This window comes from Mya arenaria, chromosome 12 (genome assembly GCF_026914265.1).
Source record: "Mya arenaria isolate MELC-2E11 chromosome 12, ASM2691426v1".
NCBI classification, from domain to species: Eukaryota; Metazoa; Mollusca; class Bivalvia; order Myida; family Myidae; genus Mya; species Mya arenaria.
The window spans coordinates 39,281,048-39,306,013 of record NC_069133.1 but is presented as its reverse complement, the minus strand read 5'-3'; the positions used below and the strand labels follow the sequence as shown (position 1 = coordinate 39,306,013).

Here is a 24,966-nt window from a genome sequence, read left to right as displayed (position 1 = left end):
TGTTTAATTCATCTATTTGAAACAGTTACAATACAAAAACGCAAGCAATCGATTCCGGTGGAAAAGGCAAACTTTTAAAGTGACTGGCTTAATTTGATAACATAATAAACAATCCAAATTCAAAGGAATTATGTAAGCTTGAGGTGGTAAGACTGTGTAATATGTGAGAGAGAAAGGGCTTACCTGACATAATGGACAGTCTAATGTATTTGCCTTACACACCACATCAGACGCAATATCAATTAGACAAACAACGAGAGACAGACGTGTCAAGATACAACAAATAATTATGTTACGACCACCAAACACGCAACACAGAAAGAGACATCAGCAAAATACTTAAAACAGCATTTTTAATACAGCGCTCCATCAGCTTTCCAAGACAGCTAAGCATAAAAAAGGCCGGTAGTTGGCTAGATTAGACGGGTATCTTTTTTTTAAAGATCCGAGTGACGTTTGCAAGTTTTAATGACGACGGAAAAACCGACTGACGTATTAGTTTACTAAAGTATATGGATAAAGGCGTAGCAAGGACAGGTGCACCTTCTCGTAAAAGTCTGGGACTGACATGATCGGGTCCACAAGCCTTCGAAGGGTCGATAGAGGTGATCGCGTCTAAGACATCTTGAGGAGAGATGACGAATGTCTGATAAGACTGACGTAGCATTTCGTAAGTAAGGAAGCGGTTGAATGTTTTCATCCGGAAGTGTTGATTGTTTACAAAAATAGTTTCAGTTTTCTCTTGATCTGTTGACGCAATGCAATCATTTTCTATTAATGTTGGTAGAGTTGCATTTGTTTTATTACATGTGAGGCTTTTTACTAGTTTAAACCTTTTCTAGATGAGATATTGCTACTATTAACTCGATTGATTAACTTGTTTTCATGTTCTTCTTTTGCTTTTCGAATTGAGTATATGACTTTATTTCTGGACCTCCTAAAATTTGACCAAGCTCTCTCAGTGTTATGCCGTTTAGCTAATTTGTGTAATGTTTTCCTGATTTTTATTTGTTTGCGAAGTATATTGTTTATCCAACTGATGTCATTAGGTCTTATCGTTGCGTTTTTATTTGGTATTGTTTGTAAAGCTGCTGAGATAATTGTATCTGATATAGTGGATGCTGTTTGATCGATGTTGCTTGAGTTAAGAATTGTTTCCCAGTTTGTTGCTTGCAATTTATTTCGGAATTCGCCATAGTTACTCTTGTCGTAAAGCCATATGTGGCGTTTATAATTGCTTGTTTTGAATTTTGTAATTTTAAGTACGCAGACTGTTGGGCCTTGATATCTTGCTAGAGCTAGGGTGATAGGATCTGATACGAAGCTGGAGATTACATTTTGTGCATGCTTTACTATAAATGCATCAATAATACTGTTTGAGTGTTCTGTGAAGTGAGTGGGATTATTTATTGATTGATGTGCATTGTAAGAATGAATTAGATTTGAAAGTTTGTTGGATGGAATTGATTGGTTGATATTGAAATCTCATGCGATAAGAATGTCGTCGGCAGCTTGGTTGAATGCTCAATCAAAGCTGTGTTCAATAAGGTTCCAATGGTAATTGTTAGAGTTTGGGTGGCGATAGAATCCACCAACCAATAGATTTTCCTGTTAAGTTTAATTTCTATCCATTTGGCCTCTATACCGTTAACAGACAGGTCAGTCCTTTCGGTAGCTGTGATACTATCACGAACGTTAATTGTGACCCCGCCCCCAGGCCTACCTACTCTGCCACAGCGGAATGGATTGTTAAAATTGGCAATATTTATATTTTCGCTGGAAATGTCAGGGGAAAGCCAGGTTTCAGAGAAAAAAAGTTCGACCTCTATGAGTTCAAGTTTTGATCGTAGACTCTGAATATTGAGATGCACAACGCTGAGCCCACTGTTAATTAAGTCGCTGTAAGAAGATGAATGAAATGAAGTATCTAGGTCGTCCTGGATTCGGATGAACATCTCCGGATATAGAAAGTAAACGAGTAGATAGAAACAAAGCTGTCGGGCGGTAAAAAAAGTGACCGACAATGCAAAACGGAAACAATAGGAAAACGTCATTACCGAGGATAGAACGTGATATTTGAGACTTGAGAGCTGCCGGTTGAAAATGAAGTAATAATCACCCATTTGTATAACCACGCTTCTTTTGCCATATTTTGATGATTCAATGTTTGTATCAATGACGTTATGCCTTATCTTCCAACGATGTGCATATGGCTATGCATTTATTCTTTCGGTTACGATAATGTCATAGTTATCATGACCTATGGAAATAACAGTCTGATCAGCAATTATCATGATGTATGTAACAACAATTACGTAACCAGTGCAATATAGTTTCTCTGCACCTTTCCGGTCGTCTGAGAATATTATTCTATTGAACCAACTGCTTTACCAGACGTAATAATATATCTCAGAAAAACTATTTATGTTCAACTAATTTTAAGTTGATGTGTAGAAATTAAGACGCAAAAAAACTAATCTCGCTCATACGTTTTCAATCTGCGAAAGTTCTAAAAAATAAGCTTATATGATATTGGTTTTGCTGTTTTTATGAGATTTCTGAACAGGACTGAATATCGCGCTTGGTTGATTCATGCAGACAACACATTTGAGTGCGCTTGCTTGCAATTGCTATACATGTTTTGTTTCACTTTGCCCATATCATTAAGAAACACGATGCAGCTACTTAATTAATATTATTTATGATTACCAACATTCAAATATAGTCCTACTTTAATAATGTAATAATAACAGATGTTCTCTGGTACAGTTTGTACCGCTAGGAAAAAAGAGGAAAACAACGCAGTCCATTCTGAAAGTGATAATAATGTATGCCGAAAGGCCTTATAGTAAATTACACTATGGACGAGGTATAAAGTCGAGTCTTCTGGGAGTTATATCAATCGATCGAAATCAACATACAATGTAAGATATCCCTGATTCTGCTTGATTGAAACTGTACATTGACATATATTGTTACTGTAATTAAAACAGCAATACTGCAATACCTTTATTTTAGTAATATTTAAACAACAACAATATCAATACAAAACATGGTACATCATAAACAGAAGAAAAAAACACGATTTATTTCAAATATCATAAGACTTAATGTTTCATCTATGTTAAGCTTATTTTTTGTCAAACCTTGCCATGTTAGATATTCAATTGTTGAGCTCAATTTTAATATCATGCATGTGAAATGTTCTAAGAAAACAAGCAAATATTTTATCAGAACGTCAACAAAATTTAAGACGGTTCTTTCACGCCAGCAAATATCGACATGGATAAATAATATCAATAACATAATATAATGGATAAACTAGTTATATGTGCAACCATTCCTCACAATGAAAGAAAATCAAATGATTATTTCTGACACATCGTAACAACCGTTATTGTACGGATATCTAACGGTTTGTGTTACAACGACGGGGGTGCTACTGCTTGTCAATAACATCAAAGATAAAACAAAATGTTTCATATGATTTCTTTGGACGACAATTGAAAGTAAATACTCTTTTCAACGTCAAATAAACTACGACGTCATGACAAATACGTAACGACACTGCAGTGTTTTACAACGGGCATATTATTGAAACATCACCACGAACACATCAATACTGAATATTTGTGGATGGTAGCAAATGAATTCGGTATGACTCATCTAGGATCATGTGCGATACATAGGACGGTGACAATTTGTTATAGAAGATTTCTTGATGTTACCAACTTTTTTTTGAATTAGCAGCCCGTATGTTTAAGTTGTTACATACTATTAGTATCCTGTTTCTTTAAATGGTACACATTGATATTATCGACACCGGTATCAAGCAAACCAGAATAAGAGACAGATTTAATAAACTGATGTTATTCATAAGTGACAGTATTAGTGTCATCTGCCTTTATACGCTTTAGTGAAGAATACTGTGTCATTTAACTCTAAAAATACATGGTATCGGCATACTCGAAATACCTCCAAAACGTGCTCGCAAAACAAGGTTTTGTATGAAATATACAAAAAACAGCAATTTTAGTAGAATTGTTATAACATTCAACATTCCATTCCAACACTACAATTACTACAACCTTGTAGCTTGATATATTCTTATATTTACAACACGTCATATTATTGACATTTGAAATATAAGCTATGTATAGTTTTTTACCGACATGATCATTTAACAAATAACAATAGGATTTATCTAAAAAATAAAAAAGCATATGTAATTAGACATTAAAATCTTATATAAAGAAAATTAAACATATATGTATCTAAAGTGACACGAGGTGAGAGGCATATTGAAATGAGATCCTAACAAAGTTTAAAATGGCTAGTTCAATATTGTATGATAATCACAGATAAGACAAAGTCATGCGGTTAAGAACTAGTAAGATATTCAAATTCCACATATTATACGTTAAGACAAAAACTTATCACATTTATAGGTATGACAAACAATGGACAAGTATACAAAGGTAAGACTAAGCTGCCGTCGCTAATCATGACTAAAACATAATTAAGACATAGGACAATAAAAAAATGAAGTTCGAAATAAATTGCACTAGATGCGCTATTAGAAAATGGTATAAAAATCACATTATCACCTCGATCAGATCGTAGATGAACTGATTAGCAACAGCTTCTTAGAGTACATGTACCAGTATTTATGGTAAGAAATATGCATTAATTACATAAATAAAAATACCACTTTCTAAATTACAGAGCAATTATGAGGAAAACAAACATGCATCTAAGAAAACTGAAATCTACACAGACAATGCAGATGTCAAATGCAGTTGGCATACGGATAATACGAAAATTACAGACTGGTGACGAATACTGAAGCACGCAAGGAAGATGTACAATAAAGCAGGCAACAGCAAACAACATACATACAACTATAAACACGAGGAACAATAGCATCTCTCTCCGTCCCTGGAAATGATTAAGCTTTTAAAATGTTGATTTCTTCTCTTAAATGTGCGGGGAGTTAATTCCAAAGTTTTGGGGGACTGGAACGGAATGAGTTGCTGCCGTAACTAGTTGTTCACACCTTTGCTAGATTAGCAATATTTTTTGTATCTAAAATTAAAAGAATGTTGTTTAATACTAACAATGTCATGTAAATATGTGGGAAGCTTTGATCTTTGAAGAAGGTTGTCGTGATCAGAGAAATAGCCATCATATATAAAGTAAGATATTTCTGACCTGATATTAGATATTTGATTACATTGAAGTTATCAACCAGATATTTTGTTATCATGATGATTGTTTCATGCAATATATTATACAAACAAAACCGTATATTTATGTCATTTGAAAGTTGTTCTTTAACACTTGCAATATCTTCACAAGGTAAGCTTAAGACACTTTTTCACATATTTCTAAGAGTGAATACATCACTGTTATCATTAACGGTCACATATTTTAATATAATTCATAACATTGTGAGTTGAACATTGTATCACAAACTGCTATCGTGTTTTTTTTCTTTCAAATAAGGGCTATAAAGCTTCCCCTCTCTTTCTTTATCATTTCGTTTGAACAACCTGTGTTGAGTTTGAAGTATTGGTTGTTTGAGTGTTTTTGCTTCCAAACATTATGGCTGAAACATAATAATAGAGATTAACAACTAAACGTAAGCATAGTTTTAGAAGCATTTCGAGTGTTTGTTTTTGTATATTGAAATGGCCAATATGCTTTGGCATTGAAGTAATCAAGTCTGAAAACACTTTTAATTTTTTTTTGCATGTAAAAGTTTCAAAGATATATAATCTAAAAATATAAAGAAAATTTACAGAAAAGTCATAAGAAAGAATCGGCGACAGGTAACGTTCCTAGGACCTTTGGATTTCTAGACGATGTATTTATTGATGGACGACTTATGCATCGAAACGTAACACTGATAAACAGAGTAAGTCACACGTTGGCAACACTGATATGTTTATCTTTATAATTAACAGGTTAAGTAAATATTCTTTTGATCAAAGTTTTCGTTTTTGTTGACTCTGTCGGCCAACAGACAGACGTTGAATAAGAAGAGGTCTAATGTAGGCAGTATAATGATTCTATTTTCGTGAACTAATATAGTGTCCAGAGCTTTAAAAAAGAACAACAACATATAACCTATTTATAAGAGGACAAAATCCTCCAAAACATCAAAGCTAAAGAGTTTTCATATCAAAATCAATTGAAGTGAACGTGAAACTAAATTCACAGTGAATTTTGGTCGACATTGTATATGTAACACAATGACCCTCGCCAATATTAATTTATCGCTGTTTAGGTCATCATTCCTATCTTTAGCTACTAAGTGGTCAAAATACCATAGCGTTTATTTTCATTGGAGCTTCATTACCATCACCGGCAGGTGTCGATTAGATATTCTGAAAAAAAATAACAGTCAATCGCTTTAGCATAAGCTAAGAATGGTCCTAAGACTTGAATAATAATTGTCAAAGGACCTGTCTTTTGCTAAACTCATATCTGACTTGGTACCGTCGAAGATCAACCGACTTCAACCCTAGGTCAACCGCAAATGGCTTATTTAAGTACTGTCCAGAAAATAGTTTAATGACCTTGTTTACTAAAGTTCTGTCAAAAGGGTTTCGCCTAGCTAAATTTTACGTCACTGAAACTATTGATTGACAAACTCCTTTTTGTAACAATAGCCAGTAAAATCCTTTGATTATTGTCACGTGAAGTTAAATGTATCGCATGATGTCGTTAAACTATTTAGGGGGATTAAGAAGCACTTGCGGATGGTCAACGGAAACAATTATCCGGGCTTTATAGTTGGAGAGTTTGGAGTCAGGGTCTGAGTCAGTCTCTGGTTAGGAGTGTGTGTTATATTCTGCAAAGTATTTAAATCTGAGAGAATGTTATTGGGTTTAAATCTTCAGGTCTTCGGACCTAGTTTAGGCAGTCTGCCAGATTTAGATCTGAGAGTCAGCTTTGCACTCGTTTGATAGAACAAAGCAATTGGCAACTAAGAAATAAATAATTGCTAACAATAAAACTTGTATCATCGGACGTGGTTGTTTTGACTTTGTAAATATACGATTGAACGGCATAGTGTATAGGAAGGAAATTGGAGTGAGGGCGCCACATATATGTGTAAGATAAAATGAACGAATCATTCGCAATTTAATCTTCGATAACAACTCATTTCTTGAGAATTTCAATTGTACAACATTTTTTGTTTATTTTAATAGTTGCATAATTTTAGAATTTGGTTTACGAAATGTTGAGGTTCACATGCCAGCTGAAATTCTTGCGAAAGAAATATTGAACGCATCCATGAGTTCAGGGTTAACACACCTGATCTATTTTCAAATATGTTTTTCGTTAGAGTATGTCTGTTAATCACGAAGGTTCACTGAATATATATATTGACTTGCTCAAAATAAAACAATCAGAGCAAGTGTAATTGTTATAAACTGTAGCATATAAATAGAGGGTTGCAAACTAGTTGCAGTTGAGTAAAATAGCGAAATTTAAACGTGACTGTACTTATAGATTCGCTGATACTCGCTTAAATCACTGTCTGTATGTCATCGTACATGTCAGTCTTAACGTATACAATGTATTTACGTAGATGTTATAGTTTTCGTATCCGTACATGAACTGTGTCGCATTTGCTCTAACGCTACCAGTACAAAGTGGTTATGAAGTAGTGAAAAGTTTTAAAGTGAAAATGGAATATCACTAAGAGAGTAAGACTGTGTTTCAACTTTTCATTGGTCTGTATCGAGGAATTAACGCGAAATTGTTTTAATGAAACGTTCATACTAAAAATGTTATAACCTGCTTTGTTCGTTGATAATAAATTTCTGAATAATATTTCCTATAATTGTAACATTTTCATAAAAGCGGTTTCCCGAGAAAATTATCAATCGATAACATCTCCCACCAACATAAACACGCACAGTACACTGAGTACGAATTTACTATTCTTTTAACTCAACAGAACAAAGTAGAACAGAGCAAATAACCTACATACCCTCTGGGAGAGACATCAATTTCCAAGCTAAGAGTCTCAATTTGATGGCAACTATTCATTGAAATATCTATCATCTATTGAATATCAACAGTAACTTCAAACGCCCCCAAGCACCGCTTTAGCAGTATTTTAATTACCAAAAATCAGTATATATGCCACCGAGGACCTAAAAAACAAATGCCTGCATTGTGAGTCAAGAGATAAAACACGACATTGTTGGTTCTCCAAATTTCAGGGTCATATCATTCCCGACCTTGAAGAGGAAAGATAATATGAATTAAATATAAATTATCGTATCCCTCCATTATCATTTTTTTGAATGGTGGAAGCCTTATCTTTTCACCTTTATATCTCATAAAAAGTATCCGTTAAACATCGGAAAGGAATGAGTGATATCCGGACATGTATATTTGATGATGTTAAACATGTTTTATAGAACGGTTTGTTATTTTTGTACTCATATAGCCACAGGAAAGTTCCATTCAATGCACTATACTGTATGTGTATGTTATAACAATAACCAACCGGTTGAAACATATCATTATCACGTGATTGCAATGGATGGTCTTGCATCAAATCAAACAACAATTTGGTAATTAAAAAATAATCATAAATGGCATGTATTTCTGCAAATAAAGTACGGAAACTGATAAATTACGGAGATGTTTCATAACGTTGCCTATGATTCCATCAACTTTGATGATGACCTTAACCACCGATTTTACAGACGACATTACCGAAATGGAAACAATAAAACATTGTTTATATTACAGATTACATGACGCTCATCATGTTTATATTGCGCGTTTGGAAACGTCATGTTTGCACACTCGTATGAGACGTTCGAAGCCGAGTAGAGTGTCAAGATTAAATGGAGTTTTTATTTTGTTTGCTTAATGTCACAAATTTACTCTCAAGGCCAAAAGCTTGTTTATAATATTTGTTCCAGTACAGATTTACACATTTCAAATACAATCAAAATAGCATGGAGTCAGAAGTCATTCACAAAGCACATACCTGTAAGTCGGTACAAAAAAATGAAGATTGCCTCCTGTGGCTTATTAAGACTCGTTATTTCTTCACACGCAGTGTACAATTTATTTCGTAATAAATATATTTTTGTTTGAGTTTTCTTATTATTACTTAGGTCAATTTCTGTTGTTTTATGAAAAGATTTTACGGAAAAATAATGGTAACACGTCAATGACGTTTTCTTGCATGCCTACAGTGTTATTTACGCATATTTCAATTAAATCTCGAATACTGATAGAATGTTTTGTATTACCATTAGTTCCGGTATAATCTTAACTTAGTGCAACATGCAATCAAGGCATTCCCAATCCCAGCAGAAATGGAATATAATTGTTCTATTATTATTGCACAGCTGACATCGAATTTCTACAATCCTGTTTGCAGACGACATTATCGACATGGATATAAAATAACATCAATGACGATAAGCTCATCCTGTTGGCACGTTTGAATCAAATAGCAGTGTCAAGATAACCTTGAATAATTTTGTTTGTTTGCTTATTGCCATTTTCATCTGACAATTGTTCTTACTGTATTGGCGCATTGAATCGATAGGAAAACCTGCCTAGTGGTTTTCGTATCGATGATGGTCCCTGGTCCGAGATCGCTCCGTCTCTCTCTCCTTGTCGATGAATAGACTAATACTGTTTTTACAAAGGCATTGTAAAGGGTTCTTAATCACATTTACTTTTGTTCGTATGTTCCATGCCATAATAGCTCTTCAAAACGTTCGTTACTTATTCATAATAGAGACTTAAAATCAAAATGTTTCATTTTTGGTAATGGTAATATCCTCTAACCTTTTACGTTTACTGCAAAAGTGGTAAACATAGCTATGATAGTTTAAGTGCAGTATCACAATGGACGTTTGAGCTTCCAAAAGATTTCTTTAAATGTGTATTTACATTGAAGAATACCATCCACATTGGAATTTTATTAAAACAGATCACTTCTAAAGGCTGTTGGTATTAATGATTATCTTGATTTTTAGACTTTCAATTAATCGTCATAAAACAACAACTGTTTATTAACAACATATATTTCAGGAACAAATGCAGCGTCCAATGCAATCTAACATCATTGTTTGTGTGTGTCTAAAGCATATATAAAGATAAATAAGGATTTGAGTTTTATTCCGTACTTAATCGAGTTTTAAATCGAATTTCAATTATTTCTTGGAAAAAAAATATCAAAAAACAACATTATTCATTAAAAGAAATTAACAGATAGTTCTTTGGATGAGTTTTACATACTTCTTTCCATGTTAACGATTGCACTAGAAAAACAGTAAATAAGGGAAACGTAAGTGTCAGAAATTAGTGCTAATATCTAGAAATTCTTGAATTTAGAAACAATCAAACTGTGTTTCCTGCTAACGCAAGGACTTCATAATATTGCTCCTATTTTAATTAAGAAAAAAAAACGGATCAGCAAGAAACAATTATTTACATCTTAAAATGTCAATTACCAGTTATTTTTGTTCTGATTTCTGTTTGTATTTCAACCCATCTGTCTATGCTTGATTTTAATATATCTCAGCTACAATAACTGCCAATTAGCAGTTTCAATGAAGCAGAAACAGCGATATCTCACTTTATATGTTGTTTATGAGCTCCATTGCTATTCCGTCCAGAATGTTTTTACTTTTATCTTTACAGCGTGTAGGGGCTTAACCAAGTGTTGCCCAAAAATTCGTTAATTGCCCAATAATTCGTCCAAAGCGTAGTTTATCTTTTGTTTAGTCTTTTGGGATAAATTATCATGCCTTAATGATCCTTGAAATTATAAGACAATTAAAGCCATTGTTCCAAATGATCCAAAACGACAGTTATTGTTCCAATGTTCTAAATAATCCAAAACTACAGTTATTATACTTTGCAAGGTATTCGTCATTCCGAATGATCTTTCTTAGAAATTGAATTGTTATCTACTAGCGATACAAACCGAACTAAGAGAGTTAAGATTACATTACAGAAGTATGAACATCATTGAATGTCCGTTATCCTCATAAATCAATAATTGAGTAGCTGCACCATGCTTCTCAATGATATGTACAAACAAGAAGAAAACGGGACTGTAAACACGCGTATTCAAATGTGTTGCCACACAGTATAAAGTAACCACGCGTATTATTCAGTCCTGCTCAGAGGTTCCACAGAAATAAAATCCATTAACAAATAAACTCACCTTCAGACCTTTAGACCGTAGATTTAAATGGTATTGCTGAAATTGTTTTTAGTTTGCGACTTTTCTACGCATTAAATTAGAATTACCACAAACATAATTAGGATCTCTGTTTAATATTCTTACGTCCGATAAAACAGTCGGCACAATAAAAGGATATACTCAGACGACCAGAAAAAGTTAAAAGAATTTTTATTTAACTAGTATTTGCGAAAGGAACTTTTATTCCCAGAGATCATGATTGCAGACGACATTATCGGAACTGAAACAACAACACGCATAGAAATGTGTCTCTTGTTGATAGCGTTAGAGACGTTGGATTTGATGTTTGGTGAACAGGAACGTCTTAAACTATCAATTTTATCAGGAATGCATCTGCACTCTAAAATAAAAGACAGGATTGACCATACAAAAAATGCTTTGTAATTAGATTGTGTTTGAATTTTCATCTATGTAAACTGTATGATTTTATCTTCCCCTTATTAGCATGAACCAATAACTTAAAAAAAAATAACAATACTCTCTTGAAGCTTAGCACGCATAGTATTCAACTTTAAGTATTACAAAACAGTATTTTAATTGTTGTTTAGGGTCTTTTTCAAGATTAACTGTAACACTTGTTTCAGAAAAAATGCCAATTTTTCAACCCGAAGACTGATAAAGTGGTTTCGAACGGTTTTATTTATTGTTAAACTACTTAAAACAATATTTGTTTACATTTTTTATTATTCTTCACTATACTTCACTATAATAGTTCATATGTAGCGATTTTACAAAAGATTCTCTCAACAACAAACATATTTTAACATTAATAAAATGATGCAATAAAGGCGGAACATTAGATCGATGAATGCCAATGTCAACCAAGCTGAAGATCACAATTTCCTTCTTGTCTATTTCTTTGCTTTCATTTTTCTGGCTCTTTTACATGGTCTGAAAAATACAATAAACCTGATATAAGATCTGAATGAAATACTTGATTTATTAAAAAAAAATTAGTATTTAGGAAGTTACTTATGACAAAAAGAAATGCTATTATTACCTACACTAAACCAAAACATTAGTATGTGAATAATTATAATATTATAACTTTCTTTGTAAGCATTTGACTTTCTTTAATCAATTTCCTAAACATTATTTTCCCCAATATTAATAAGTGCTTATAAATAAATTTATAATCCACAAGTGGTCTTTAATTCTTAAATGATAAAGAAATTCACAGTTAGCACATGGACATTTTAACAATATTTTATTGTTTATAACCTGTTTTGGATTATTTTTTACTACAAATACAATGCAATTCACACAGGATGATGTTAGATGAAATAAAAAAGAAATGAACAGTCATGCTAAATTAAGGATCTTGAAAACCTGGACAGAAGCTGCTTCCATTCGGAATGTGGCATCCTGAAGCGAATACATGCTTTTAACTGGATATACATACATGTATAGCTGAAATATACAATGAACTATCATGCTAAATTTAGGATCTTGAACACATGAACAATAGCTGATTGGAATTCGGCAACCTGAAATTATAGCTGTCAACTTTTCTACTTTCGGTTTGCTGAGAAATAGTTCTCTGCTGTTCATTCTTATAGCTTAATATTCGCTCGTTTTTTTTATTGCAAAGCTTTATGAACAGTAAACAATGAAGTATTATTAGTGCACATATTTTCCAAAAAATAATGAAACACTTTTATTTTAAGATAGGCATGAATACATAACCAAATTACTACAACGCTATCTAAAGAATGAAAGTTTGGAAGGTCAAATGGGTTAGCAATACAAATGTGGATACTCATTGGATTTTAACCATTCTTCTTAGTTTCAGCCTGTATGTACGCGTGTTTTAATAGTAAGTCAATATTCAGTCATCTTACTGTCAGAGACCAGTCTGTATCGCTTTAAAATGTTTGTTTTCCAGATAAGGAGTAAATGCCACGCTAGTTTGTTGACACATTTTGAGTTGTGGGTGGGGTAATAAATGCCGGATCTAGCTGTAAATTGTTGTGTGAATTATCCAGGAAGCTCATTTTACGTACTACAATTTGTTATTCGTGTGTTCACTCTGTAATGTCCCTTCTGAAGCCTGCGTCTCAGGAGGCAGGGTTGGTCCAAAAGTAAACATTAACTTCTCCCGTAAGGGGCTGTGGCGGTACAGTGGGTCCTAATGAAAAGTCATCTGTGTCAATATGTGTGGCTCCTGCGGGGATGGAGGCTGATTAGAATCAGAGTCCTCAGGGTCAAACCAGTCTTGACTTTTAGATAGGTACCTGTAATTTTAATTCAATATAAATAATATTGTATTGAATAATAGAAGTCAAACGTGTTTATAATATTACCATAAAAGAACAATATCTCGATAGGCAACACATTTCAGTTTGCGTTCGAATACTGATCTGTCCGTAAAATACATTCTGTGTTGCCTGCTTTTCTTCTTACAAGTCTATGATAAAAATGGATTAAGGCACACATAGTTGAGAATATTGCCATTCTAAATCCAGTATAAAGCACTAAAAGAAATAAACTAATAAAATACAAATCCTACACTATGGACTTACAAATTCATCATTGTTACGGCCTCTGTAAAATACTTTTCAGCATGCTAAAGATTTGAAAATAAACATCATGCTTAGACATTTATGTTTTTAACAAAGTCACAAATATTCCGAGATGTCGTTTTATTTTTCAATTTATGCACAATAAATCGTGGGAATGTCTGTCCTCACGTGAATAATATGTTAACTTTGTCTATTGGTCAGATACTTTGTGAAAGACCAATGAAAAGCCGCTGACATCGACGTCAAAAAGGTCAGTCAAAGCACTCTTTTTTGTGACGTGTTGTTGGAACAGCGCAAATAGGTCTCGCCCTTGTGGTTCACGCTACCCTTAGGCTCAATTAAAAAGTTTAAAAAAAGAAAGATTATTAGTATTGATTTACTTCAGTTTAGGTATCCCGGTAAAAGGCGAAATCAGCAGAACATGGAAGATTATATATAAAATAGCGTTCATGACAAGAAAAACTAAAAATGTTTTGCTGTAAAAGTTATGAACGGTTTCCTTTCAAAAGCCAAGCAAACGTTCCTTAAATAGGTTTATTAGATTATCTTTTGATCATAATTTAATAACATGCCGCTCGTTTGTCTTTTGACAAAACTAAAACGTTTCCATGCGTATGAGATTTAAATGATTTTCTCGGTTTTCATGATGAACATGGAGTTATGTCAATTATTTGAGCAATTAATGTAAACAGGCATTCTATTCTGTCTGTTCCGATTACAGTGGAGGGTCGAATCAAAATATGAATAACATTATATTGTATAGCAATCAATGTATATTCCACTAGTTCAGTCAAGCAAACCAAGCTATTTACCAACTTAATTATTTGTCATAAGCGAAAGCTGTATGTATCGTATATTTTGTAATCTTAAACGAGTGTAAAAAGTAGTGAATGGGAATGTAGTTTTATTTTTAAAGAAGGTGTGATATAAGTTTCCTACTAAATGTTATCAGCCGCAACATTGGACCGATTGCATTTCTACAGTATATAATACTAGTAAGTAATTCATGAACACGCACTTTACATTTTCCTTTGTGAGTTTAATTGTCGTTGTTTGTGTGTGTTTGTAGAACGTCATTAATTACTAATTTAATTGTTTGTCTCGTTTATTTTTGCAATGAGTTCCTATAAAATGTAAATTAATATGTATCGTTTGTTGGTATCTGGAAATGCCCCTTTGTAAGCTGCTGACATGCGACAAAACCCTCACTGTACTCACTAATTGTTTCTCCTCGTGTGATCAACTGACAGACCTTACCATCTTTGTGATATTACTTTGTCCCTTAATGGTAACAGGCACACGTTTAAATGCCTAACAGACATTCAACGAGAGACAAAAATCACCACATGACAACTAAAGAAAACGGATTAATTAAGCATTAAATTACCAAAAATTAAACACCTACAGTACCTGGTAGCTCAGTTCTTGAGGGTGTAACCAGCCCTACCTCCGCCTCTTGCATACCGAAAACGTTTTTAGTTTTCTACCCGAATACATAAATTGTATTTAAACACTAATAAACAGAGTAAGTGATAACAAAGGAAGTTTTTAAAATAACGTCGAAAGTTAGACGCATTCGAATGTTTATCTGTATAGTTAACAGGTTTAGTGCACATTATTTTAATAAGTTATCGTTTTTGTCGACACTGCCCGTTGACAGACAGACGGTTAATAAGTAGTGACGAGGAGGCCTAATATAAGCAGTATTTTGCTTTTATTTTCGTGAATATAAACCACGGGTCCAAAGGTTTAAACAAGAACAAACAACATGTGACCTATTTATATCAGGAAAGAATTCCCCAATCCATCAAAGCTCAAGAGTTTCCTCATCAAATCTATTCAAATGTGAGTTAAAGAAAATACACAGTTAATGTTCTCATTTCAATAGTTGCATAGTTTTAGAACTTGATTTACGTTATGTTGAGGTTCACATGCCAGTTGCATTTTTTGCGAATTTTTTTTTTGAATGCATCCAGGAGCACTGCGTTGCGGCTTTGCATTGGTCTGTATCGAGGAGTGAATGCGAATGACTTAATGGCATCGAGAAAACAGCAGATGTAATCGCGGTTTAATGGTTCATACATATAAAATTTGTAATAACTTGTTGGAAGATCATACCTTTTTCTGACAAATATTGCCTCTAATTGTCAAATTTTCCTGAAAGCGGCATCCCGAGAGTGTTATAAAACGTTAAAACGCTCGCTCATAAACTGAAACAGGACATTGAATATGATTTTATTATTCCTCTAACTCAGCAGCGCTTGCACACCAGAACAATACAGAACGATGCAAATATCATGTAATGTCTCTGGAAGAGAGATCATTTCCAAGCTATCAGTCTCGACTTGATGGCGACTATTCATTGAAATATCTATGATCAACTATTGACTATCCACAGTAACTGCCAACGCTCCAAAGCACTGCTTCATTAGTACTTTAATTAACAAAAATCACTACGTCTGACATCGAGGACCAGAAAAGAATACTACGGTGTATTTTTACACGACAATATATCTGAACATGGATATAATGGATGATGTTAAGCATGTATTATATAATTGTACCTTTGTCTATTTTTACTGGATTATTTCCTCGTCATGGCTGGATCAACTGCGCACACGCATTCTAATAAACTAAACGGTGTGTTAATATTTGTACTCATATAACCATAGGAAATGTCCATTTAATGCGCTGGACAGTATGTGTATGTTATAACAATAACCAACCGGTTTAAACATATCATTGTCACGTGATTGTTAGGTATAATTTGGCACCAATGCAACATGTGGATATTCCAAACAATCTTATATGACATGTACTTCTGAAAATGAACACATCTCCCAAACTCTAAACCTGATCTATGATTCCAGGAACTTAAATAATGACCTTTACCATCGATTTTATACCGCAGTGATTATTTTTCTCGTAAATGGTACGAGGTTTGTGACCTTTACTAAACTGCTCTAACCGTAAAAGACACTGCGTGACATTTCTTGCCGAAAAATAAAACCTTCTTCAATATCATTGGCACTTCTTAGAGTCATACATATCCAAGAAAATATAACTTTCGGCAATGAATGTTTTTTCATGCATGTTAACAGTGCTATTTTCACACATGTAAATTAAATCTTTTCAGAATATTGATAGGATATTTTGTTTTTTCATTAATTCTGATAAAGTGTTTACTAAGTGGAATATTCAAGACAAGGCAATCACAATTCGAGCAGTATGAGACGTTCGAAGCAAAGTAGCAATTTCAAGATAATATTGAGTATTTATTTTGTGTGCTAAATCTCACAAATTTTAGAGTTTTCCAAGGCCAAAAAGCCTTAATAATATGTTTTCAGTACAGATTTTACAATTTCGTCATATTCTTTTTCTACCCATAAAACCTATCAAATACTACCACAATAACTTGGCGGTCACCAGGCATCCACAAAGCACATACTTGTACCTCTCATATAGTATTGCCGTCTTAGTTTGAATAGAGAAATTTGAACACTGTCCGTCGTGATTAACTAAAAGTAATTATGTGTTTTTTCGCCACACGCGATGTACAGATCTTTCGTTATCAACATATATTTATTAAAGAGTTTTCGAATGTTTACTTAATACATATTCATTTTCTGTTGTTTTCTGAAATGAGTTTACGTCAAATAAATTGTAAAACGTAAATGCTCGTAGTTTAACCATGCCCAGATAATATCTTTCGACAATGAACCTTTATTTTCTTGCATGTTAACAGTGTTATTTTTCGCACATGTCAACTAATACTCTTGCGAATATTGATAGGATATATTGTAAAATCTTCACCAAGTGCAACTTTCAATCAAGGCATTCACAATCCCAGCAGAAATGGAATATAATTGTTCTGCTATGATTGCTAAGCGGACATCGAATTTCTGCAATCCAGTTTGCAGACGACATTATAGAAATGGAAACAATAGAACATCAGTGCTGATATGCTCATCATGTTGCACACTCGTATGGCACGTTTTAATCAAAATAGCAGTGTCAAGATAACTTTGAGTGCTGTTTTTTTGTTTGCGTATTGTCATTTTCATCTGAAAATTGTTGGTACTGTGTTGGCGCATTGAATCGATAGAAAAACTTGCTAATGGTCCTTGGTCCGATCTCTCTCTCTCTCTCTTTATCGATGAATAGGCGAATACAGGTTTTACAAAGGAATAGTAAAGAGTTCTTAATCACATTACCTTTTTGTCCATATGATTTTTTCCATACTAGCTCCTCAAAACGTTTTTACTTATTCATAATTGAGACTTGAAATAAGTCTGAACTTTACATTTGGGGCAATGTATTATATAACCAGAAATGGAACTGCGAGCTGACCTAATACAACTGAGATCAGTAAAGATTACCAATGTAAAAATGGTCTAAAAATATTCAATGTCATTGAAGTATGGCGTAAGATTTGAATTACGAAACAACGTTCATAAATCAAAATGTACATATATCATTTTAGTAATGGTAATGCCCTCTAACCTTTTACGCTTGCACAACTGGTAAACACAGCTAGTATAGTTTTAAAACAGTTTCACAATGAATGTTTAAACTGCCATACGATTCCTGTGAATGTGTTTTTACATTAAAGACTACCGTCCTCATTGGAATCAAACAGATCAGTTCTAAAGGCTGTTGTTATTACTGAATTTTAGACTTTCTATGAGTCGTCACAATACAACAACTGTCTATTAGCAACATATATTCAGGAACAAATGCAGCGTCCAATGTAAATTAACATCATTGTTTGTGTGTATCTTAAGCATATATTAAGATAAATAAGGATATGAACGTAAGTTTTATTCCATACTTAATCGACTGTGAAATCGAAATTAAATTATTGCCGGAAAAAAAACATAATAAAAAAACACATTATTCATTTCCTGATAATTATTACAATTTTTCTAACAGATAGTTCTATGGATGAGTTTTACATACTTCTTTGCATGTTTGAGACTGCACTAGAAAAAAACAGTGTCTAAGGCAAACGTAATTGTATGAAATTAGTGCAAATATCTAATGTATGTTTCTTTATCATAAATATATATATATATATATATGTATGTGTGTGTGTGTGTGTGTGTGTGGGTGTGTGTGTGAAAACTCTATAAAGAGCATAAAAATTAAGTGAAATATATATAAAGTATGTGGAACTTCATTAAGGGTATTTAATTTTGTGATTTCTTTTAAAGGCATCAGGCGATTCCAATTACACAAAACAGAAACTCCAGACAAACAGTCAGGTGGCATGAATTTTGTTGCGCTAATTACGAAAAACAATCAAATATAACAACAACGATAACAATATTACCATAAGAGTCATTGAAAAATAATAAATGTGATTCCTTTCTTAAGTTCAGACAAGTTGGAATTAAAACCTTCCCTCTTCTAAATATGGCCACCTTCAGAATGTTGCTAAAACAATTATCAAATAATAATGTCCATCGTCTCTGTATTTTCATTCAAACTTATTTTCGGACATTGAGTCTCATTTTAACAAAACTTAGAGTCAATCCAGTTTGAGAACCTCGTGTAGCCCGCTTTGAGGTTACCGAAGAGAATTCTCGCATCCCGGGCGAGAGCGCGGAGGTCCAGGATGAAGATCGTGCCAAACACAAGGACGAACATGGCTATGCCGAGGTAGCCAATGCTTGCCGCGCTCTGTCGCTCATCTGAGGCGCTTTCTTTCTCCGCTGAAACTGAGGATAACTTATCCTTTTTCACCTGAAACACACACAAACAAGATCAAACATTGTAATTCGGTATATTTTAGTTCACCAAATCTTACCTAATTAAACCACCGCTATAGTAGTATTTCTATTTATTGCGGACATATGCTTGACGGGCAGTCACTAAACAATAGAGTGATAACTATGACGTGTTGTTTAGCCGCCGTAGTCTCAGTATCTAGTGATACATTTATGGTAATTTGAAAGTTCAAGTCCGGCCTCAAAGCTAACTACTCTAAGACAGCAGCGGTTGACATTGGTCAGCTGTCACAGTCAGGGGCTTCAACTGCCAAATTAATGACACTATACACGGTGTAGAAAAAATCACATAAACGTACCAAGGGACATTTTAACCCTATCTGGAATTCCGAGTGTAGCTGCGTACAGTACCATTCACTATAAGCTGCGTTTTACAGAAGTGTTATCATAAACATTAGCCTTACACAAGTAACATTTGAACATAACCTTGAGTTCTAGCTGTAGCTACCAACAGTACCATAATCTTTAGCTGCGGTTTACACAAGTGTCATCATAGCCATTGACCTAACAAAAGTAACATTTGAACATACCTTCAATTCTGCCAACAGTAACATAGACGTCAGCTGTGTTATACAGAAGTGCCATATCCATTGTACTTATAAAAGACACAGTTGAACAAACCTTGAATTATATCTGTAGCTGCCAACAATACCATAGATTTAAGCTAGTTATACAGTAGTGTCATCACATCGGTTGGTCTCAATGAAGACACGTTTGAACATGCATATAATTCTGATTCCAGCTGCCAGATTAGTGCAAGATACCTTGTGCCAAGGTGCTTCTACAATTAAACCCTAGTAAACCCTACAAGTAACTGTGCATTTGTTTGCCTTTCCACGTTACCTGGTGTTCTGCATTTGTCGTCAGGGACATTTTCTCCAACCTATGTCATCCTCTGCGATGGTCAAACCACACACGGAAAATTCTTAGTTACATTCAAACTAACCTGGTGTTCTGAAGTTGTCGTCAGACGAAGAGACTCCAGCCTATGGTATACTGCTCAATGTTAAAATCTCGCACGGAAGTTTCTTAGTTACATTCCAACTAACCTAGTGTTCTATTTCAGTCGTCCAAGGAACAAACTCCAGCCTATGGTATCCTCCCTGATGTTAAAACCTTGCACGGCAGTTTTTGAGTTACCTTCCAACCGACATGATCCCCGATGTTAACACCTCACAAGGGAGTTTCTTAGTTACATTTTTACTAATCTGGTGTTCTGTAGCTGTTGTTAGAGAAAGATACCCCAGCCTATGTTATCATCCCCGATGTTAACGCCTCACAAGGGAGTTTCTTAGTTACATTATTACCAATCTAGTGTTCTGTAGCTGTCGTTACGCCTAGTTCAAGTTGTGAATATCGTGAATGTCGCGAATGTTGTGTGTGTGTGAATGTTGAGAATGTTGTGAATGTCGTGAATGTTGTGAATGTCGCGAATGCACTTAAAGTTGTGAATGTTGTGATTGTCGTGAATGTTGTGAATGTTGTGAATGTGGCGAATGTTTCGTTTGTCGTGAAAATTGTGAATGTCGTGAATGTCATAATTGTCGCGAATGCAGTTGATGCGGAGCTTGTGTCGAATGTTGTGAGTGTTGAGGAGTTTGTGGCCAATGTTGTGGGTGTTGTGTGTGTTGCGGAGTTTGTGGCGAATGTTGTGGATGTTGTGTGTGTTGCGGAGTTTGTGGCGAATGTTGTGGGTTGTGTGTGTTGCGAAGTTTGTGGTGACTGTTGAGGTTGTTGTGTGTGTCGTGAATGTTGTGAATGTCGTAAATAAAGTGAATGTTGTGAATGTTGTGAATGTCGTTAATGTTGTGAATGTCGTGAATGTTGAGAATGTCGTACTTAAAGTGAATGTTGTGCATTTCATGAATGTTGTGAATGTTGTGAATGTCGTGAATGATGTGATTGTCGTAAATGTTGTAAATGTCGTAAATAAAATGAATGTTGTGATCGTATCGAATGCATTGAGAGTTGTGAATGTTGTGTTCTTCGCAAATGATGTGTTTGTCTTGGATGTTGTGCATGTTGTGCATGTTTTGAATTTTGTGAACGTTGTGAATGTTCTGATTGTCGTAAATGTCGTAAATAAAATGAATGTTGTGATCGTATCAAATGCATTGAATGTCGTGAATGTTGTGTTCTTAGCCAATGATGTGTTTGTCTTGGATTTCGTATTTGTCTTGGATGTTGTGTTTGTCGTGAATATTGTGAATGTCGCGAATGCAGTTAAAGTTGTGAATGTCGTGAATGTCGCGAATGTTGTGTTTGTGTGAATGTTGAGAATGTTGTGAATGTTGTGAATGTCGCAAATGCACTTAAAGTTGTGAATGTCGCAAATGCAGTTATAGTTGTGAATGTTGTGATTGTCGTGAATGTTGTGAAGGTGGCGAATGTTTTGTTTGTCGTGAAAGTTGTTAATGTTGTGATTGTCGTAAATGTTGTGAATGTGGCGAATGTTTTGTTTGTCGTGAAAATTGTGAATGTCGTGAATGTCATGAATGTCGCAAATGCAGTTGGTGCGGAGCTTGTGGCCAATGTTGTGGGTGTTGTGTTTGTTGCGGAGTTGGTGGCGAATGTTGTGGATGTTGTGTGTGTTGTGGAGTTTCTGGCGAATGTTGTGGGTGTTGTGTGTGTTGCGGATTTTGTGGCGAATGTTGTGGATGTTGTGTGTGTTAAGGAGTTTGTGGCGAATGTTGTGTGTGTTGCGGAGTTTGTGGCGAATGTTGTTGGTTGTGTGTGTTGCGAAGTTTGTGGCGAATGTTGTGGGTGTTGTGTGTGTTGTGTGTGTTGCGGAGTTTGTGGCGAATGTTGTGGGTGTTGTGTGTGTTGCAGAGTTTGTGGCGAATGTTGTGGGTTTTGTGTGTGTTACGGAGTTTGTGCCGAATGTTTAGGGTGTTGCGGAGTTTGTGGCGAATATTGCGGATGTTGCGGAGTTTCCGGCGAATGCTGTGGGTGTTGTGTGTGTTGCGAAGTTTGTGGCGAATGTTGTGGGTGTTGTGTTTGTTGCGGAGTTGGTGGCGAATGTTGTGGATGTTGTGTGTGTTGCCGAGTTTGTGGTGAATGTTGTGTGTGTTGCGGAGTTTGTGGTGAATGTTGTGGATGTTGTGTGTGTTGCGGAGTTTGTGGCGAATTTTGTGGATGTTGTGTGTGTTGCGGAGTTTGTGGTGAATGTTGTGGATGTTGTGTGTGTTGCGGAGTTGGTGGCGAATGTTGTGGATGTTGTGTGTGTTGCGGAGTTTGTGGCGAATGTTGTGGATGTTGTGTGTGTTGCGGAGTTTGTGGCCAATGTTGTGGATGTTGTGTGTGTTGCGGAGTTGGTGGCGAATGTTGTGGATGTTGTGTGTGTTGCGGAGTTTATGGCCAATGTTGTGGATGTTGTGTGTGTTGCGGAGTTTATGGTGAATGTTGTGGATGTTGTGTGTGTTGCGGAGTTTGTGGCGAATTTTGTGGATGTTGTGTGTGTTAAGGAGTTTGTGGCGAATTTTGTGGATGTTGTGTGTGTTGCGAAGTGTGTGGCGAATGTTGTGGGTGTTGTGTGTGTTGTGGAGTTTGTGGCGAATGTTGTGGATGTTGTGTGTGTTGCGGAGTTTGTGGCGAATGTTGTGGATGTTGTGTGTGTTGCGGAGTTTGTGGCGAATTTTGTGGATGTTGTGTGTGTTGCGGAGTTTGTGGCCAATGTTGAAGATGTTGTGTGTGTTGCGGAGTTTGTGGCGAATGTTGTGAGTGTTGCGGAGTTTGTGGCGAATGTTGTGGGTGTTGTGTGTGTTTCGGAGTTTGTGGCGAATGTTGTGGATGTTGTGTGTGTTGCGGAGTTTGTGGCCAATGTTGTGGATGTTGTGTGTGTTGCGGAGTTTGTGGCCAATGTTGTGGATGTTGTGTGTGTTGCGGAGTTTGTGGCGAATGTTGTGGATGTTGTGTGTGTTGCGGAGTTTGTGGCGAATTTTGTGGATGTTGTGTGTGTTAAGGAGTTTGTGGCGAATGTTGTGGATGTTGTGTGTGTTGCGAAGTGTTTGGCGAATGTTGTGGGTGTTCTGTATGTTGCGGAGTTTGTGGCGAATGTTGTGGGTGTTCTCTGTATTGCGGAGTTTGTGGCGAATGTTGTGGGTGTTCTCTGTGTTGCGGAGTTTGTGGCGAATGTTGCGAGTGTTGCAATAATCGTGAATGCTTTGAATGTTGTAAATGTTGCTAAGTTTGTGGCGAATGTCTTGAATGTTTAGAATGTCGCGAATGTTGTCAATGTTTAAAACGTCGCGAATGACTTAAATTTCAAAACTGTTGATAAAGTCTGATTTTTTAAAACTTTTTTAATGCCGTGAATGTTTTAATGTCGTAAATGTTTTGAAAATTTATGAATGTAGTGAATGTTGAAAGTGTTGTGATTTTTGAAAATGTTGCGAATGTTGATAATATCGCGAGTGTTGTGAATGTTGTGATTGTCGCGAATTTTGTCAATTTTGCTCACAGCATAACATCTAATATCACGAATGTTAGGGATGTCACGAATTTAAGGAATATTGCGAATGTACGGAATGTTGCGAATGTCACGAATGTTAAGAATATCTCGAATGTCACGAATGTTAGGAATGTCACGAATGTTAAGAATATCTCGAATGTCACGGATGTTGATAATATCTCGAATGATGTTAATGTTGCTTAAAGCAGAGAAGTCGAATGTCATAAACGTTGGGAAAGTCGCGGATGGTGAAACTCTCGTAACTGTCGAATGTTGTGTGCCAACTTGACACGGTCAATTAAATACTAGTAGTCTTTGCATTGAACATTGGTCAGTTAGAACAATTGGTTAATAGTCGAACTATGGCAGGCTTTGCATCGCCATTGCTGTATTTATCAATGATTCAATATATAGAAGTTTGAAAACTGCTGACCATGGACGCTGACGTCTATATTAGATTCGACGGTATTGGTGACTGCCAGAGTGTAAGAGACATCATTTGCGTCTATGGCGTCATTATTGCGTCCCAGCAATGGCACAAGGTATGTCATGTTCTCAGACGTTCCACTAGGGCCTGTAAATGAATTTGATTACGGAAGCATCTCAAGTTCAAAATGTACGTTTTTCTTAAATTCAAGAATTTCCTTACCTGTTTTATTCCACAGTTTAAAAGTGATACGTTTAGTTAAATATCTGCAATAATAAAAGGGAAACTGAATTATTTTTTAAAGAAGTTTTTTTTTCCAAAACCTAACAAATCCAAATTTCAAACTTAATTATGTTAAAATATATTTAAACATTTTCTTAAGATGCTTCTGTTATACCGGCCCTGATATCTGAATGGTAGCTGATAAGCCCCTTATCATTATTCAGCATATATGATTACCTGGCGTCTGTATAGTCGTAGCGGGAGCCTGAATTTTTTACACGTGCGTGTGGTGA

General features: G+C 35.1%; 1 protein-coding gene across 1 annotated transcript; it reads left to right on the top strand.

The window, feature by feature from the left end:
• The first annotated feature begins 22,065 nt into the window (after positions 1 to 22,065).
• On the top strand, positions 22,066 to 23,788 carry LOC128210668 (uncharacterized). The gene is made up of 2 exons (XM_052915017.1): positions 22,066 to 22,296; positions 22,463 to 23,788. Exons 1-2 carry the CDS (start codon positions 22,066 to 22,068, stop codon positions 23,786 to 23,788), a joined length of 1,557 nt encoding a protein of 518 aa, XP_052770977.1.
• Positions 23,789 to 24,966: the final 1,178 nt, after the last annotated feature.

What these genes read in the sequence shown, in the direction of transcription:
- LOC128210668 (XM_052915017.1), top strand. Translation starts at nt 22,066, where the DNA reads ATGAATGTCGCAAATGCAGTTGGTGCGGAGCTTGTGGCCAATGTTGTG. An exon ending in CGGAGTTTGTGGCGAATGTT is followed by an intron (nt 22,297 to 22,462) that starts GTTGGTTGTGTG and finishes CCGAATGTTTAG; the next exon opens with GGTGTTGCGGAGTTTGTGGC.